Raw genomic sequence first — 19,118 nt, 5'->3', positions numbered from 1 at the left:
GATCATTAAAGCCAGACTGTGCAACTTTTGAAAAAGGCCATTACACTTTCTTCCACTTCTACGTGAATAGTTGAAATCTTTGGCAATCAAGTGCACCATTATTTAATTCAATGCACTTCCATCTTACTTGGTCTGCTATGATCAGCAGCTTACATTGGCACACTCTAGGTACATGTTGCTGTATACTGGACATGCCTCTTCCTTTGTTATTTTCTGTACTTTCTACAGTAACAGTTATCACATTATTACTTGTGACCACTGTTTAGTTAAAGTTACACAGTAGAGTAAGCCTATCGTATGTCGCTGTTCAACATACATCACTGTGACTGGAAGCAAGGCTAGTTTTTAAACCTGCCGAGTGCCAGAAAAGCCCTGAAGCGGCCCCCTATCTGCCGGTTAAGAGGAGCGAGCAGTCAGTGACTGTATAAAACAGTCAATGAAATAGTTTTATTTTTAAATTGTAAATTAGGCTGATGAGTCCAGTAGTCTGCAAGATAAGCTGTGGACAGACACACACGTGCACATGCGACCGAAAGCATAATCTCCCTACAGGTGTACTACGTCTGGCAGAGATAATAAAGACCTACAGTTGTAGGTTCATTCAAAAGCCTCGTAGTCAATGTTCGGTGAAGCCACCAACTCTTGACACAAAGCAGGGGGCCTTTTTCATCTGCGTCCTGTTTGTGTGTTTATGGCTATGATAACTGTATGACACTATGTCCTGGCTGTATGTCCTGGCTCCCATCGTATCTGCTCTCTTTCCTCACAGCCCAGTAACTAAAGCGAATCGGAAGTAAAAAGGCGAAATTACAGTCCGTATGGCACTGCTGCTAACATCTGCCTTTTTATTCGAGGCCAGGCTCGAGGTGCTCAGTGGGACACAGGGATGCTGTTATTGAGCCCGTCTGCCATTTTGGAAAATGTGGGAGATGGGCTGGGCCCACCGGGGACACCTGACACACGGGATTAGCTGGCTGGGCGCTCCTCTGACACGTCTCGTCTGCTCTCCATCCATCAAACGGCTACATGCAAACACGCACACGTGCGAAAACACACATATGCGCGATGCGTGCACTGTCACACGTAGAATCAGACACGTACCAAAACACACACACACACACAAGGACTCCCTGAGGACTACAAACATAACTTTGTGGGACATCAGGAGACATGTTGCTTTGCCGTTCAATGTGCTTGACCCGTGACGACGGCGTTTGCTGTCAACATCCTGTCTCTCCAAATCATCACCCCGCGACGGCCTTCTGTTCATCAGCCAGCTGCCGGCACGCCCGGGCCGTACTTGTATGCAAGCGAGTCCCAGTCCAAGCCCTGATTATTAGAGTGTGTGTAAAAATGTGTCAGAAACCGATGGAAAAAAATAACATGTGTCATTCTGTACACATGACATCTATTGCTTCTGTCCATCCGGGGAGAGGGATCCTCCTCTGTTGCTCTCCTGAAGGTTTCTACCTTTTTTTCTCGTGAAAGTTTTTTTTCTATTTTTTGGGGGATTTTTTCCTGATCCGATGTGAGGTCCTAGGGTATACAAAATAAACTGAATTGAATAACCTGGCAACAGGAACTTTAACAGTTCTTAGGCCTACGTGAGGATGAATCCCATATCTCATGCATACGAGAATTCCTGACGTGGGTCACAACAGTCCCTTCAGGGAGGGACATTTCAAAGGAAACTGCGGTTCCTTGTTCTCTTAGAGGAACCAGACAATTTTGGCACCTGCAACACTTTCACAAATGTCCCATTGGAGGTTTCTTTCATGACAATTTGTTTTATTTTCCTCTAAATTCGGCTCACACGGACACTTTAAGATTCCGTGTTCCACTGGGACAGCGCGCCAATGATCTTGCATAATATCCGCATCAAGAACACTGAGTAGGCCTGAATGTGTCGCGTGTACAAAGTATTTTGTCCCGTTTAAAATATCAAAAGATGCCTAAATCTCCAATCTGGGTCACAGGAACTTGATTCAACAAGAGAGCCCCCCCGCTTTCTTCCTCCTCTCCACACAGCATTACCTCTCCTGCCTCCATCCATCACTCCTTCCCCTTACGGGTTTTCCTCCGCCCTTTGGAGCCTCCGCCTCATCCGAGGTTTTGCTCTCCTAATGTGTAACACCTCCGTTTCCCCAGGACGGCGCCCCGCCAGACGATGACGACTGGAACCTTCAAAGCGTGCGCCGGAGCCTTCAAAGCGGGCACCCAAAAATAGTTTGAGTGTATCTAGCTCACATAAATGAATCTTATCTATTCTACACACCAAAGTAACACCCCCTCTCTCCCTCTCTTTCCTTCATCCATTTCCTCTCCTCAGTCCTCATAACCTCCTAAAACTTCAGACGGGCTCCAGCCCCCGGCAGACAAGCGCACAAACTCAACTAAACAACAACAAAACAACACTCTTCAATTCTTGATCAAGCAAAGGAAAAGGAAAGAAATGTTTGACAAAGACAACAACTGCGTCGAGGAGGGCGGAAAGGAAGAGGAATAAAGGGAATGCAATATAAGCCGCGCATTACTGTTTCCTGATGAAACAAAACAGAGATTTGGATGATGACACTCACTTGCCGATGTTAACAGACTGCTTTGCTGCAGTTTTCTGAGCGGCTTGTTCTATTGGAAGCCGGGAAGGCTCCTCTTCGGAGCGCGCGCCGTTGAGGAAAAATAAATAAAAAGGGGCTGCATTTCCATCATAATAACAAGTGGAAAGAGTGAACTGTCAGAGGGCGCTTCCTCTCCTGACGGATGAGCAAGAGAATGCACTTCTCCCAATGCCAAAACAAAGGAAATACGGGCTCACTGCTGTGACAGAGAATGTCACTGTCCCATTGCTCTATATGTCAACTGGGGTAAATATCAGGGCCACATTAGGGGCACTCCTCCTGTCCTGCTGTTTGCCACAATGACGATCCACGGACGCTGGTTGTTTAGACAACGGAGATGGAGCGAATTGACTTCAGCAGGGATGGAGATTTACCAGTCGGACAGCGTCGATGTGGAATAAAGAAAAAGGTTTGCAAATTCATGAATGTGCCAGAGCTTCAAGGCTTTGGAAACCCTTATTTTTGTATATAGGTCATTAGATTTCAGCAGAGCCGGGCTTAGCCAGTTGTTTACCGAATGCAAACTCATGACGGGAACACAAAATGTCTTCCTTTGAACAACCATGAACAAAGGGGGAAACACAATGGAGAGAGAAATTAATTGAGAGCTTCTGCGCGGCCGAAAATAGCCTCATAATTCAGGCCGTAATAGAATACCATGATTATGGTTAAACAACAAGTGGGGGGAATTAGCACACTCCCAGCAGTGACTCATCGGGTGTTTGCCCTCGTTTTAAGTCTGTCTGCGTAATGATGCTGCGTCTGGAGCCGAGGCGTGACTTATCAACACCTCTGCATACTTTCCCAACATGAGGTGTATGCTGCCCAACCCAAATGCTCACCAGCCAAGCCTCCTTGCTGCCATATTTGCATTCTGCTGGCCTCAATTCAATGCTGGCTTTCACAGCACCAGGAGCTACAATGGGAGACTAAGTGCAGATAGCTGGATGCTCTTCGACGGGGAGATTGCTCGCCTCGGGAAGGCTGCTCGGCTCTTCCCGTCTTTCAGACCGGAACATAATAACCGAGAATAATGCAGGCACGTTATAAATATGAATGCCGTGATAAATAAACCAGACAAGTCACATCGAGCGGTACACGGGGAACTGACTTAACGAACAGTCCTTATCAGAAGCTCTTTGTTTCTCTCTCCATTCTATTACCCCGTTTATCTACCAATTCAATACTGCAAAGGTTTGAATCCCCCCCTAGACAGCCCCTGTTCCTACCTGATGGGAAGCGTTCGATGACCGGCTGGTTGTCCACCTGTAGTGTGGCGTTGCCACCACTCCGCGTGAATCGCACCACGTGGTATTTGCCGTCGCTCACCATAACTGCGCCCTCCTCAATGATGATGTCGTCCGTTCCCACGTTGAAGATCACTCCGATCTTTCCCCGTTCCTATGGACAGAGGAAGATAGAGAACGTCAGAGAAGAATGCACCCGCATGAAAAGAAGTGACGCTTAACGAGGGAATTTTAGACAGATCCTTTTAAAAATCCCCTAAACCTGGATTTCCAGGGAAACTGATTTCCACATTTTGGAAGTGGAGGTGAGTAAAAAGTTCAACCAACCCATCGAAAGGTTTTCCTTTATTAAACCCAATTTTTCAAAGCTCTACTTTTTGTCTGGTGCTAATTGACAATGCTAACACTTTAAACATTAAGCTAACCCATTTAGAGCGTTGTTCCAGCTGGCATCACACAGTAAAACACTCATCGGGTCTCCTGTGAGTGAAATGCATCACAATGAACAGCAGCGTACAGCGCAATACAACACATGTACATTACAGTCATCACATGATACGAGTCCTCGTTTGTCCTGGAGCAAAAAACTAAAGGTATATTTTTCCGCCCTCGCTGCTGGGAGCCTGATGATGCTGTGAGCATCATATCTCACACACATCAGCCCAGTAAAAGAACAGAGCACTTGCTGAAGCACCTTTAGTATTCATCAATCCGCTGACCCCCTCCCCTCTCTCATCTATTAGTGTTGACAGCCGCCCACTGCTTCGAGTTTATTACAGTCAACCGCCTACTCTGCTCTCATCTCCCGCCATCTCTCTCCTCTCCCTCTGTGGTTCCTGTCCTCAGTCCCAGGGAAAGGTCAAAGTCATTTATGGAGTTACAGTCTGCCAGAGAGGCAGAGAACACGGGTGAGAGAGAGAAAGAGGGAGAGAGACAGACAGAGTACATACCTGACAGCACCATTACAGACTAATTCTCTTGTCTGGCAGTAAATCTTCTGTTGCAGTTTTGTTCTGCACTGCCATAAGATCCAGAAGAGTAACTCCCCCGCAGCCCCACACCATTGGCAGGAACACTTCCTGGTTGTCACTACAGGTCAAGCTCATTTGCACAGGGGGTCAATTATACCTTTTTTCGCACACTTCTATCGGCTGCAACACCTTCATAGATTCCATTATCTCATTAGCAATGCGCATTTATTTCACCACCTTCCATACGCCGAGGTATTCAGAGGTGAACATCAGGCTTCTGCTCGCAGCAGTTTTTCCATTATTCATGGCCGATTAAGTATTTAAAAAAGGAAAATAAGACGTCCCAATGTTAACGGGAACTTAAAATTGCAAGTTAATTGAGTAAATAAGTGCAGAGGTTGTACAGTAAGTTAATGAGCAGTATAATCACAGCCAAATTTATGTGCATCCTAACCACCACTCGGTGCTGTGTAAAGTGGGCTCCATACTCAGGCAAGGGCCACAGTGTGGCCATGCACTGATGACAACCTCAATTTGGGTGTTAATTGAGCACGCTGAAACGTGGACGTGCCGACGTGGGGGGTGATTAATGCGGTAGAGATCGGCTGAATATAAGACACAATGTGGGGAATCAATGTGGAAGCAGGAAACAGACTCTCCCACATAGAGTAAGTTAGGCCAGGATGCACTCCTCAGAGTGGAGCTTGATGGACTGCTCCACAGATGATCTCATTCTGCAGCGTCTCAGATGGCAAAGTGCTTCCAGCTCCTTGGGCACTTAATCAATTGCCTCATGTTATGGACTGACCGCTGCAGTCTCTGCGCCCGCTCTCCACATGCACGCCGAAATCCAATATTGACCCGAAGACACAAATATGAATACCGTCAGAGAGTGATTAGTGAATGAAAATGGAATCGCCGATACCTTTGAGATGCCGTGGAAAAGACGGAAAAAAAATGGGAAAGGCCTTTGAATGGAGTGGAAATGCCAGAATCATCTCCATTACCTCCCACACAGTAGGAAGCTTGGGATAATCATAACACCTTTGCCTGGAGAATTAATTCAATTTGCCGGGGCAAAGCAGAATGAGTCCACACTATTATGACTGAAAAGCAGAAGGGAGAGTGAATTTGAGTGATATTTACAGAGAGATTAGCATTTGTGTTCCGCAACATTAGGGTTCTTCCCGGTGCTGAGGGAATGCATCGAGTCCATTACGACGGGAAGCCGCTGGGAACCAGTGCTTTTCAAAAAATGATTTTAGTGGAGCGGTAATGACATTTTAATGGCCATTTCCCTTAAGCGAACATATCTCTGGAAACAGAAGGAGAAAAAAACTCCTTGAATGACTAGGAGCAGTCAAGCCTGCAACATTGAAATGAAGGGACTGGTAGGTAACCGTCAATAAGCCCTGGCTGCTCTTTAAACACCACCGCTTCTAAACTACTGCTTAGTAGCCCTTAATCTGCTTCGGCTGTCGGCTAATGTCAGGAGGAAGAACGTCTTGGCTCCTTTTCTTCCAGAGGTTAGCTCATCTTACTTTTTAGTGGGTCAATCAGTGGCGTAAATAAGGGGTCACGGAGGAAAAGAGCTCTGCTTTATGATACACGAGTTCAATAAAACAAGCTGTTATAAAACTGTGATTTGGTTTGACATCTTCAATGGTAGGGAGTTCGGGGAAAAGGCCGACAGACTGGAAGAAAAGCCTCAACCAAAAGTTTTTGTACTTTTTTGTGGAACTCTCTTGAATATTATTATAATTTTTACAAACTCGCCGTCCTTGTCCAATATCTAAGATCTTGGTACAACAACAAAAAAAAATTGTTTTTCACAGAGCAGAACCTGCCGATCAGCTTCTCACACAGTTTAGCTGCCAAAAAGAAAGAGAGGAAAAAAAAAGTTAGTGTAATCCTCTCATTAGTCTCTCCTCCCATTCCTCTCAAAGACAAAGACAGTTGGCTTGGTAATTCTGTGCAGCAGTCGGGATGCGGAGAGCGTTCCCAATGTATTTCAACATGACCTTGCAAAGGTACGGGAGCGCGAACGAGGCGAGCGCCGCTTGCCGAATGGGAATGAGGCGGCGCTAGGACGTGGCTGCAGAGTTATCAGGCTGATAGAGCCGAGCGGAAAAAGGAAGAGGAGGAGGAGGAGCAGCAAGGGGCCGACAGAAACACCGTGCGATAAAAGGACAGAGGGAACCTTGATGATCCTCTGGGGCCTCAAGGTGCTCCGAGATCAAAGCTCCTTTTGAAGATGTTGAGATCTCGCTCGCTCTTCGCTCTGCACACACTGGTAGTCAATTAAGGGGGGGGGGGGGGGGGGGGGGGACAAAGGGAGAATGTGTTTTTGAAGGATTTTTAATTCTTGGTTTCATGTCTTTACAGACATCATGATTCTTCTACCCCTACAGCTTCACCTCCACACACGGCTCCTTCTTGATCTCGCATCTATTTTCCTCCACGACTCTCCTCCCTTTGCTCCTCTCAGATCCGATACACAAGGCGCCAAACCGGCGGATTAGAGAGAGAGGCAACAACAGAGAAACAACAGAGAGGCGACTGCTGGGTGGACTGGAGGGCGCATTCAGCGGCTCCCTCTCGACAGACACGGTTATTTAAATCAGTCGAAGGGTTTTGCTTTTCTGCTGCATCGACGCACCTCGAGAAAGTGGCCCAGGAAAGCGTTGGCTGACCAGTTGGGAGATATGCTGATGCCTGTGATTTGGTTTGACAGATTTCATTTTAATAGCCCCGCGGGCGGTGGGAATGCAAACTATTCATCAACCTCTTTCTCATTTCCCCAATAATGATCTATCACAGCCTGTATCTGCTTGAGCCTAACTTGACATACCAGTGTAAGTATGCGGAGCTGCAGTATTTATTAGCTTATGAATCAGCCAGTGGAGCGGCATGGACAGAGAAATGACTGATAAATAGCTTTTTAGTGGATGCCCAACGAAAAGCAATCAATCCCCCCCCACACACTCTCTGGACACATGTTTGACGGTCCCACGTGGTGTTAAGGAAGCTTAATATTTCATACAGATTGAGCAAGCATTTCAACTTTGAATGCTGAAATTGATGCAGTTACAGATTAATATTGGTGAGTACTTTTTCCTCTCTCAGGCGAGTGAGCCAGATACGCCATCACACGGTATCTCTGTATCTCCTCTCCGCGGGTAATTCTGTCTCTATACGGCTAATCAGTTTGTCGACATGTGCGCCTGATGCCTGCGAGAGGAGATCGGCTGTGGCATCTGCTACAAGGAGGACAGTGTAGCGGGGCTAATCTTCCACTCTGAAACTGCAGCGTTATGTAAGAAGCAATAGGCGGTTGCATAACACGCCGGCTCCTCGCTGGCTAGAGCAGCCCATTGTCCGCTCACCAAGCACCTTCAGAGTGTGTGTGACAGCAAGCGGAGAAACACTAAAAGTCTTTTTTCTGGATCAGGACGACTGTTAGTTATCTAGTGCTCAGATTTGGTGTCTTCATCCAGGGCTCATACACGCATGCATGCACGCACGCACACACGCACGCACGCACACACACACAGATTGTGCTGCTTCGATTTGGGGGAAACAAAACGGTTTGCAGAGAGGATGCGCTTGGTTTCTCTTATATTCCGCTCAGACAACTCATTTGTATGTGCTTGCCACGATCTTTAGCAGTCACCTTGAGAAAGTTGATCCCCACACCCAATCTCCTCATCTTAATAGCACTTTATCTCCCTTTTTCGCCCCCAACTGGTTCTCTTCTTTGCGACCGTGGTCACAGCTACGCTTTCCTGTTCTGAAAATGTCGAGCTGAATCGGATCTTATTGAAGAATCGATGAGTTAGGCACATGTGTGTGAGTGAATCTCCCACCCAACATGACTCATGCTGGGCTTGCCCATTTATCCCAGGGTACGTAAACAAACACACACAAGCACACACACACACACACACACACACACACACACACACACACACACACACACACAGCTGGCAGCGAGCCAAAATACAGCAGAGGGAAGCAGCTAGAGACGGAGAGGGGGGAAATATAAATCAGCCGAAACATTATCCTCCATAATCCTGATTATGTTGTCACCTAGTACCAAAAGTCCTCATTCACTTAGTGTCAGACAAGAACACAAACATACACACGGAGATGATTCCACCACAAGTCTGCGCCACTGATGGATGGTGTCCTTCAGCACAATGACCGCCAGAACAGGAGGTTCGAATCCCACCTGACCTGCCCGGCTCACACACAATTATATATGCGAACATGAGGACGTCCTTGAGCGAGGTTACGCTAAGCCCTGCCACACACACACACACACACACACACACACACACACACACACACACACACACACACACACACACACACACACGGATTTGTGTCTGCCATTTCCTGGCGGCATGGGATCCAGCTGATCGCACAAAGCGTGCAGTGGGGTGTTGCTGCTTTGTGTCTGATGAACAATTGAAACCCTGCGCAGTCTATCGTTGGCATCTGAGCGTACACATTTATGTTTGAATGTTCATAATTACATCAAGTTGATCTCTTTGTCAAGCATCACACAAATTTGCTTTGAGCGAATCCACTAAGGAAAGGAACGCTTAAACCTGCATTCATTTTGGGTTTCTTGCGGGCAGGAAGCTGTCACAAAATTGACATGTTTTTATCACCAACGAACCTGTTCTCACATGCATCAGACTGGGAGCAATATTAACATGTTGGAGTTGTGTTCTAGGTCAATTGCAAATCATCCTAAAGTCTCACTGTTTTTTTGGTCTGTTTTGGTTCCCTCCAATTCCTTGGTGGGCGGATACCTTCACTAGCTAGTCGCCAACATATCTATATGCTGTTCGGTGCTGACTGTAACGCCCTGTTTTCTTTGTGTGGGTACATCCCAAGTCTCTAAATTGCATCCCCGTTTCCCTCACTTGCGTCCTTTCCTTGCGTCTTAGTCCCTCCCACCAGGGATACACGGAGAGAGAAGACGCAAGGAAATATGTTTTAAGACACATGAGACGTCCTTTCCTCTGAAGCGTCATGTGAAGCGACGTCGGTTTCTGAAGACTGCGACCGCCTGAAAACAAAACTCCTTCAGCTGTTAAAGCGACTGACAGCTGATCAGATGTGATCAGCTGTCAGTCGCTTTAACAGCTGAAGGAGTTTTGTCCAGAGAGTTTTTAGTGAACATTCCAATAAAAATGCACTTAAAATATTGATAAAAATTATCGTATGTTTTCAGTTGATTTAATGGTGTTAAACTGCTACTTATATTAATAAAAACAAAGTTATCATGAGTGTCAGAGTGTCTGTTACTGTTTAATAAACTGCATTGAGTATTTATACACTGTGATGTGTCCTGCAGGATCCATTTCTACCGGCGGAATAAGTCTTATTTATTATTTACGTTGGTATGTTTTGAAATTCTGATTGTGACATCATTATAAAATAACCCACAATAAAAATATAGTTTCTCTTCATTACGAGTTGTAAAAAAGTGATTCCTCTCTCCAGCTCTCTCTGATTTTAATTACATACATAATAGGAGTTATTGAGGGAAACAACAAATCAGATCTTTGAAGACAGTTGTTTCTGGTTCTTTTTGTTGTTCAGACCTACAATGAACATATTTGAACCAGATGGTGAATAAGAAAACAGATTTAATATATAACTTGAGTTTAATCTGTGATCGTCTCTGGTATGAAACTCCAGCGATCAGTCAGCTCAGCTTCAGCGTCCAATCACATAACAGATGAACAGCGAGGGGGCGTGTCCAGCGTTAAAACACTTCCTGGAAGCCTGCTCTCGGGCTCCTCGATCATGACTCCTCCGATTTCCCTCCTCACTCCTCAGAGCAGAATAAGAGCTTTGGTACGACCGTCAATATGGCGGCGCAGAACCACTTCCGGTTCAATCGAGGAAACGACAATTTAGAGACTTGAGATGCACCCGGTGTCTTCTCAGTGTTTCCTGATTGTTTATTTCCATCTCCTGTTCTTGTTTCAGACTCCTCCCTCCTCGTGGGCTCTCCCCCTTTGTGATTGCAAATCCCCGCCCACATTTGTTTCGTAAAAAACCTTTTTGATTTTGCCCTCCACCTGACCTCCTGTCTGTTTCCTCGCCTGAGTCTCTGCCTCTCACAACCGGTCGTGACACTGACCAGGTATCATACAGTAATTTGTGAATTACCGCTTGGTCTCATACCAAAGCGCCGGGGCACCCTTTATTGTCTGTTTGAGACGCACCAGTCTTTCAACATCTTTCACATGAATATACAGTAATGTGATCCATGTTCATAGAAACATATTGAGCAGCTTTAATAAACGCTGTCCTGATCCAGCAGGGAAGGAGCGACCTCCAGTATATGTTAGGTATGAGCAGTATCGTACAGAAACGGTGAAGGCATCAATCGCCAACTTGCCTGTGAGTATCAAACACCCATCAAGTGTTGCCAGTCTGCTGTTCACCACCTTATCGCAGGCGAAATTAATAAAATACAGAGTTGATATTAAGGGAATATGCTCAGCACTAAAATATAACCACCCCTCACATCTCTGACTCTCCTCCTCTACAGAGATGTGTTGAGACAGATTAAATCTATCAAGATGCACAAGAGCAAAGATGTTTGGTGTCAAAGGCCTCTTCAAGTCACTAACCAGACATGGATGGAGGCGCAGAGAAGAGGAATCGCAGAATAAACGAAGCACACGTGTAGGAGGAATGTCAGAGAAATGGAGCTACAACGATACTATGAAAGAAGCAGCAACGAGAAGACCGGGGAAGTTTCCCCTCCACATCGTTTTATCCTTTTTGGATCATATTTTGCATTATATTATCCTTTGCTTTTACCAGCTTCACACCATCCTTCATCAGGTCACAACATAATTATACTGAACATATTTCTGGTCACAAAGTGGAGCAATAACTGATGATTTTCATCGGTATTATAATTATAAAAAATTATCAGAATCCAGTGTTCCTAAATGCTACTATGTGTTAATATTCTAGCCCAGTTCTAGACCCCTGATTTGTTGCCAACAACTCCTTTTTTCTTTTTGCAGCACTTACTAATAAAGTAAAGCCGTATTCTCGATTTAGTCCTTGCTGCCTATTAGAACAATTAAGGCTTCAAAATCAATGTTTGACTTTCGTCTGCACCTCACTTCCACACGTCCTCCACTACTTCTGCGCTCACTCTCTGCTTTTACCCAGCCTTTGCTCCTTCTCTATTTTCTCCATTGTCTAATCTGTCTGCCCTCCTCACCGGCTCCTTCACTCCCCAGAGGTTCATTACTGCGCTGACTGGAGTTGCTAACATGGGTTTTCAGTAAAATCCAATTGATCTGAGAGAAAGAGTTCTCTTGTGGCTGATGGAGAAAGGTGCATCAAGTCAAAAACAAAATAGGTCTGTAGATCTATCCGGCATAGACCTCGTCAGCAAACTGTGAAATGAGATAGCGGAGTCCTTGACTATAATCTGTCTTTTGTTTGGTGGCTTTGTACAATAATAATCCTTTCTGACATTGGATGGGTTAATACTGTGGCACTGTTTTATTTTTTTTTGTGTCTTATTTAATGCTGGAATTAGGCCAAAAAAACCCTGTATGAATACATTTCAAAGTAAATCTTCAGCGTGCCGTTTTTCCTTATTAAGACCTTGATAAATAGAAGACAGCTCGTATTTTGGGAATAGAGATAGAATGAAACCGCGCTAACGTGCCCTAAATTGAGAAAGATATTCTCCAAGTACTTTCTAGATCCATACATGCCTTCATGACCTCAGAATGACATAGTATTCCAACATTATCTATTGCATGTAAATGTGTCCAAAACAAAGTGCTGCATTTGGCTTTCTAAGATGAAGCGTATTGACGTAAATTAAACCCATTTTCCTAATTTCATGTTCTTCTTGGGTCCAGGACTTCTTACCTGAAGAGCCATTGAAAACCTAAATAAAACCAAACATCATTGTACTGAAAAACCAAAAAATCTTTGCCAAAATCACAAAGAACAGTCACACACTGTCCCAAATACACCCGGGGAGGATTAGGACTGATCCAAAATGACTGAAACCGACTGAGAACACTCTAAACCGGCCAAAACACATTTGGATTCTGTGATAATTAAGATGCACCGCCTAATCGTGGCTGGATCCACTTTAATGGACTCGGGTGTTCAACATATTAACACATAGACCCGAAACCCGGAGCAATAAAAAACAACGTTACCCAACTTGATGAGACTGCATTTAATTTGCACCCGGCGAGCCCCAGTCCCAATGGAGCAGGGCAGAGGCAGGCGGTGACTCCTCTTTTCATTTTCAGCCTGCACAGATTCTTTTTTTGGTGGATGCTTTCGACAGATTTGGGGACTTTGTGTGTGGCTATGGGCGAGACATGTGTATTACTGTTTGTTTTGGTGTGTGAGCGTGTTCTGGAGCGGCATGTTCCTCTCTGTTGAGGCAGGCAGCTGGCCCCAAATTGAAAGGAATGACTGTCTGTGACCTTCGGACAAAATCAAGAGAAAAGTGATTTCTGTCTCCATTGTTTTCTTTGTTCTTCTCCACTTTCTGTCCCTGAAGCCTGGGTGTTTTTTCTCTCTCACCGACGTCGCCTAGTTTCTACACCCAGTGAACTTGTTGCGTGCCTCCAGCACTAGTTTCATCTTCTGCTCTGTGATTATTATTCTCTCTCTCTCTCTCTCTCTCTCTCTCTCTCACCAACCTGTTTTGCTTTGTATTTCTCTACCTCTCCCTATTCTCTGCCATCATTTGGTCTGTGTTCCATCTCTCCATCTGTTACCCTGAGAACCGTTTCTCCCCCTTTCATTTCCTCCCCCTCCCTGTCCTCTTTTTCCCTCTCGGTCTCTGCGGGCAGAGGGGTGTGAGGTTGGAGCCCAGCAGAGAAGAACGGCTGCCGAGCACACTGGCTAATATTTGCTCTGCGCTAAACTGAGCAAACATGGATAAAGCGAACACAATCCCCTCCCTGTCCCTGGCTGCCTGCCTTGTTGTCCTTTCATTCCCTCCCTGTTTCTCCTGCGCCACTGCCGCGCCTGCTGCCGGTTGAGCACCGTGCACATGTTGTTGTCAAGCAAATCACTGGGAGAGGGATACATCTGATAGCATAATCCGTGTCTGGTGTGTGTGTCTTTCTACGTCAGTGTGTGCAATTTATTACTAACACCTGTGCAATCCAATCAAACCGGCCTGTAATAAACCAGACCTTTTGTGAAGTTTAAAATGTAAAGCTTCTTGGTTACATTAGGTATGTTTCCAGCAGTATTCTTGGGATTATGTTCATATTAGACAATTACGAACTGCATTAATTACTTTAATTAGGCCACATTTATGTCCCTGTGGGAAACCAAAAGTCAACCGTTGACCTTAATTTACAGTTTTATTATTTTAACCAAAACAATGAACTTTGCCCAAACCTAACCAAGTGTTTGTTATGTCCAACCAGGCGTTTGAAACCGCAACCGTGCTTCCATTTGTGACGATTTACATAGATTACTTTACTGAAGTAACCAAAGTCCTTATTTTGAACCATGGTCTTTTACAGAACCTCACCAAGTAGTTTTGTTTGAATTCACAGCCTTATTACATATTATGTATTGTAGTCATACCACTGTACAAACGCTAGAATTGGATGTTAGCAAAAAACATTGTCTTTGAGGTTTTCAGAATTGTCCAATAATTCTCTTGGGCTCACATCTGTCGAGTGCCGCTGAAGAGCTTGTTCACTTCATGGCTGCTAAGTGGCAACAGTTGGAGCTCTCCAGGCTTAGAACTAATCCGTCCACTTCTACCTTTCTACCGTTCCATGAGCTGGTGCTATGGGATGAGAACCAAATGAACGTGCTGAGAAGTAGCTCTGTTGAGAGGTGATGGGTGATTCCACTCTGGTGATTGTATTGGAAAGACAATTATATATGTATATAATTATTTATATATATATAGAAAACATCAAATAAAACTTTTCCAGACACCGAGATTGTTTGTTCATGTCAGATGAAAATCAAAACAACAAATCCACATGACTTAAGACACACACACACACACACACACACACACACACACACACAGACACACACTAAAATGGCAGCGTCACATTTGCTCAACCCAATAAGCGGCAGAAACACCGGATTAATTAAGAGACCGTCTTTCACTCTGTGTGCATCATCGTATTCAAGCAGTTGATTTGCTGGAAAACAACAAATATTTATTTTCTTCCTCCCTTGGAATAAAATACTTGACGGTTTTTTGACAGCAAAAAACAAATGTACCAGTTTGGTTTGTGATAGTCTTAACTATGTTTGACAAAGTCACATTTTCTCAACTCTGATTAGCTGAATGACAATTACACACCAAAAGCAATGTTCATGTGGAAATATTTTAAAAACAATATTTAAAAACACAGCGCCTGAACCAGGGAATACAGATGATACAGTTGAAGTCAGGGCTTTGAGTTTCCACTACTTTTTTAAAGGGTAAAAACAAAGTGGATCAAGTAAAAGGCAAAGGAAACTGTTATTTTTCTGTAAAGTTTTCTCCAGAATGTTCTGAGACACTTATAATAACAATGTGAACCCGCCAGTGGCAAAACAACCACTTTTAGTGGACGTGTACTGACGGTAAAGAATTACATCGAGCGATTACAATGCAGCTCCCGTCTGCAGCGCTCTCCTCCAATACCGTACCAATTACATAAATTGTAGTCCCTTTTAGACGCTCAGACAAAAAAACACGGGGAAAACAGGGCTGAAATAGACCGACGTATCCCTTTAAGTAGCGTGCTGCATGGCATTTACAACAAGTAACAGCACGTGACAGCACTCAATCATGAAGGAGTTGTTAGGATGAACAATTTATGCAACATAATGATGGTTAGAACATATTTTGAGTGTTTTTTTTTGTCTTTGTGTGCGTGTGTGTAAATCCCACTGCACATTCAAAATAATCCTTAAATAGGCCTGGGGCTGCTCGGATCAATAAAGACATGAGGTTAAGATAAGAGTTGTAAATATTAGCAGGGGAAGGAGATATGTGGACGCTTTGGTCGGCGGATATAAACTAGGAAACAAGTACTGCGTGAAGTCAATTAGTCTGGTTCCTCAAATACGTTCCTTTAAGCAAAAAGGTAATCACACACTGTCTTTAAAGAGATACTGTTTTACTCAACATTATCATGTATGCAAACTGAATGCATGACTACTAATCGCTGCTGCGGATGATTATGGAGCCGTTTAAGTTCTAGCTCGTGGATGGGAATAAACTGCTTATTACAATCTACAGAGGCACATATGAATTCAATGAGTGACTGGAACACTGAGCTGGAATGCTGCAGACAATTATTTAGCTGAGTAACAAGAGTACAGTAAATTTATAATAATTGAGATTCCGTGACTTAAAAAAAGCTACCTGACCACGCACTATGATCTAATATTTCTCACGCATGTTCGCTGTGAACAAAAAGTGCATTTCATATTAATAAGTAGCGTATAATGATCTCATATAGCTGTGCACACAGCGTCCGTAATGTGTAATGCAGCTAATTGCAACAGATGATGAATAATTAAATGTTTGAATCACTTTTTTCTAACCTTTAGCCCGCATCTCGCTGGGGTGAGTGCTTTCACGGTCTCACATGACGCGGATGAAAAATGAATGCCGCATTGTTGCAATCACCCTGGGCAGCGGCACACACATTAATATTGTACCCTGCGAGGCTCTCATCACGTTCCACTTATGTTATTTACGCTGGGATGTGGTGCACTATCCACCACTGCCAAATCATTAATGTGGTATTTTAAAGGCTGAGGTGAACACAGCAGAACTAATGCTGCAGGAGACTGCATGCAAGTGCTTCAAAAAAACAACAGCTTTTGTTTTGTTTACAAGGTGACATCACGATCTTCAACGACCTCAGTTTGAACTAAATGAAAATAGAAAAAAGCCTTTGGGCTCCGTCTCTTGCAGTGGGGGGGACGTCAGGGTTCAACTCTATCCAACGGAAACAACACTAAATACAAAGTGACGGGGCGAGGCCGGACAGACACGCACGCACACGCACCTGCTAGATAATTTCCTAAAACAGCTGGGAATTCTAGTTTAAACAAAAAATTAATCAAGTAATGATGCATTTGTTGGGGACTATTTTCACCCGCGGATGAATACATATTTCATGTACTACGGGGTTTTTCTGGCAGAGGACGGTGTATGTGGGATTGAGTAACAATACACCAGTGTGTGTGCAGAAACATGTGCCCCAGAGTTTGTGGGCAACAATGGAGCGCTATGGCACAGAGACATTAGATACGCTTTGGATGCACACACAAACTTTTGGATTTTCAGAGGATTGTTTTTGACAAACTCATTGTTCTCACTGATCTGAAAACATCACATGGCAAAAAATCCCCAAATGCTCCAATACATTTTTATCACGCAATGGACTTTGGAGATTTCGACTGGAATGAGATGAGCTTTTCTCTTTCCAGCTCTGACTTGCCATATCCGTGATATTCTCAACTCAACATTTTTAAATGCATAAAACCACGCATTCTCATTCTGTTTCTCATTTAACGAAGAATCAATAAAATCCCGGTGCTTCATTGGGTTTCTTATACTTATATTACATATTTTGATATTTCTGTCTGTGTGAACACGTTCGGGCAGTCGACTCCCCAGGTGTGACCCGGCACCCCAAGCAGGCGCTAAACGCTGGCTTGCTGTCACCATAGCAACCCGACCGTGCTAGATCAGAGAGCCGCTGGCAACGGCTGTCATCCTGATGAATCATGTGTCAGGAAGATAATAATGCAATAATTAAATGCAAACGAGGAGTAAGCAAACATAATTATTGTTTTTGTGCCTTTGTACACGGCTCTTACGTTGGTTTTGGGAATTCATCAATATATTTGAAATCATCAGTCAAGTGCAGGACCACTTATCTGTATGCTACATGATATATATATATATATATATATATATATATATATATATATATATATATATATATTAATATACTGAATTGTATTAATAAGATATCCTTATTATGTCAAAGTGTTGGAATAAATGTTAAATATTTAACTGCAAAGTAGTAATACGGGATACCTTTTTTTTGCATTGAATCATACGGGAATGTTTGCTGAAATTGATTAAATGGCCCTACCAAAAATAATTGCCACCAGCCGCCACTGGCTCAAACACAGGAAACTCTGCAGAGAACAATTTTCTCTCCACAAGACGCCCCCACCGGCAAATATTCTGTGTCAACGCTTCCTGCTTGTGGCTGCCCTTAGGGTTCTCCGTGCCATTGGGCGAGCCCACCTCGGTCACGTCGCTGGCAAGATGCCAGAGTTAACTGTGCGCACATATGGCCGCCTGACCCGCACGGACGGTGAGCAGCCTGGATAGAACGGATGGGCTGGAGGGAGGGGGCACCTCCCTGTGGCATCTAATAAGAGTAGGAGTAGGTGGGAGTATGAGAAAAACATATTTGCACACACAGAAGATTTATGAGGCCGTATTGTTGGTTATTTACAGGTAGTGCTCAGCTCTATTTACTGTCCATAACAGCGGACCGTTGGCCTTGTTTAGCACTGCTGGGGCAGAACCACTTACTGTCCTATCAGAGTGTGTTTCTGCGCGCGTGTGTGTGTGAGCGCCATATGGCAACAAAGCCCGCCCCCCTATAAATCCACGATGATTTAACACCAGCCACGATTTACTCTCACTTCATGCGCGCAAATGTCGCCTCCTTCACCAACGCTTGAGTCGTGAAGTCTAAACTCCACGCCACCACGCTGACTCAAAGGCTGAAACAAATAATAAATCCTACAAGAAAATATCAATGGCAGGGCACCCCGCCGGCTTGCACTTCTGCTCAGATGGCACTCACTCTCACCCGCTCGCGGAAAAGTCTAACCAGACATCTCATCAGCCAATCAAGCAAGAGAGTCCTTCCTCCCCCTCCCCCGCAGAGTCAATGTCTTCAGCGGCGGTGGAGGGAAGGAGACGGGCAACTCAGACAAGGAGGGAATGCTAAATTCACAAGGGCAACCAAAGTAAAAAGGATTGCTTTTTAAAAACTCTGATTCAGCCCACTTAACAGAACAAAGTCCACAAATACGAGTGATTGAAATTCGGGAGTGACGCTTGTGTCTCCATCGACACTAAACGAAAAGGAAGGGCATTTTAAAGTGAAGGAAGTGCAGCGGCCCTCGAGTCAGAAACAAACGTAAGATAGCTGAATGCTAGATTAGGTGGGTGTTGCAAT

At 44.5% G+C, this 19,118-nt stretch overlaps 1 protein-coding gene across 6 annotated transcripts in view; it reads right to left on the bottom strand.

Moving 5' to 3' along the window:
- nrxn2b (neurexin 2b) overlaps positions 1 to 19,118 on the bottom strand; it is a gene marked incomplete at both ends in the record, with an annotated part of 555,176 nt that overhangs the window by 42,114 nt on the left and 493,944 nt on the right. For all 6 annotated transcript variants that reach the window (XM_079216104.1, XM_079216103.1, XM_079216106.1 and 3 more), the window contains one exon: positions 3,848 to 4,019. In XM_079216104.1, the coding sequence (XP_079072230.1) occupies positions 3,848 to 4,019 (172 nt within the window). The remainder of the gene's footprint in view (positions 1 to 3,847; positions 4,020 to 19,118) is intronic.

Source organism: Taurulus bubalis (genome assembly GCF_910589615.1).
Source record: "Taurulus bubalis genome assembly, chromosome: 3".
Classification (NCBI taxonomy): Eukaryota; Metazoa; Chordata; class Actinopteri; order Perciformes; family Cottidae; genus Taurulus; species Taurulus bubalis.
The sequence above is the reverse complement of the archived record's forward strand: the minus strand, read 5'-3'. Positions and strand labels throughout refer to the sequence as shown.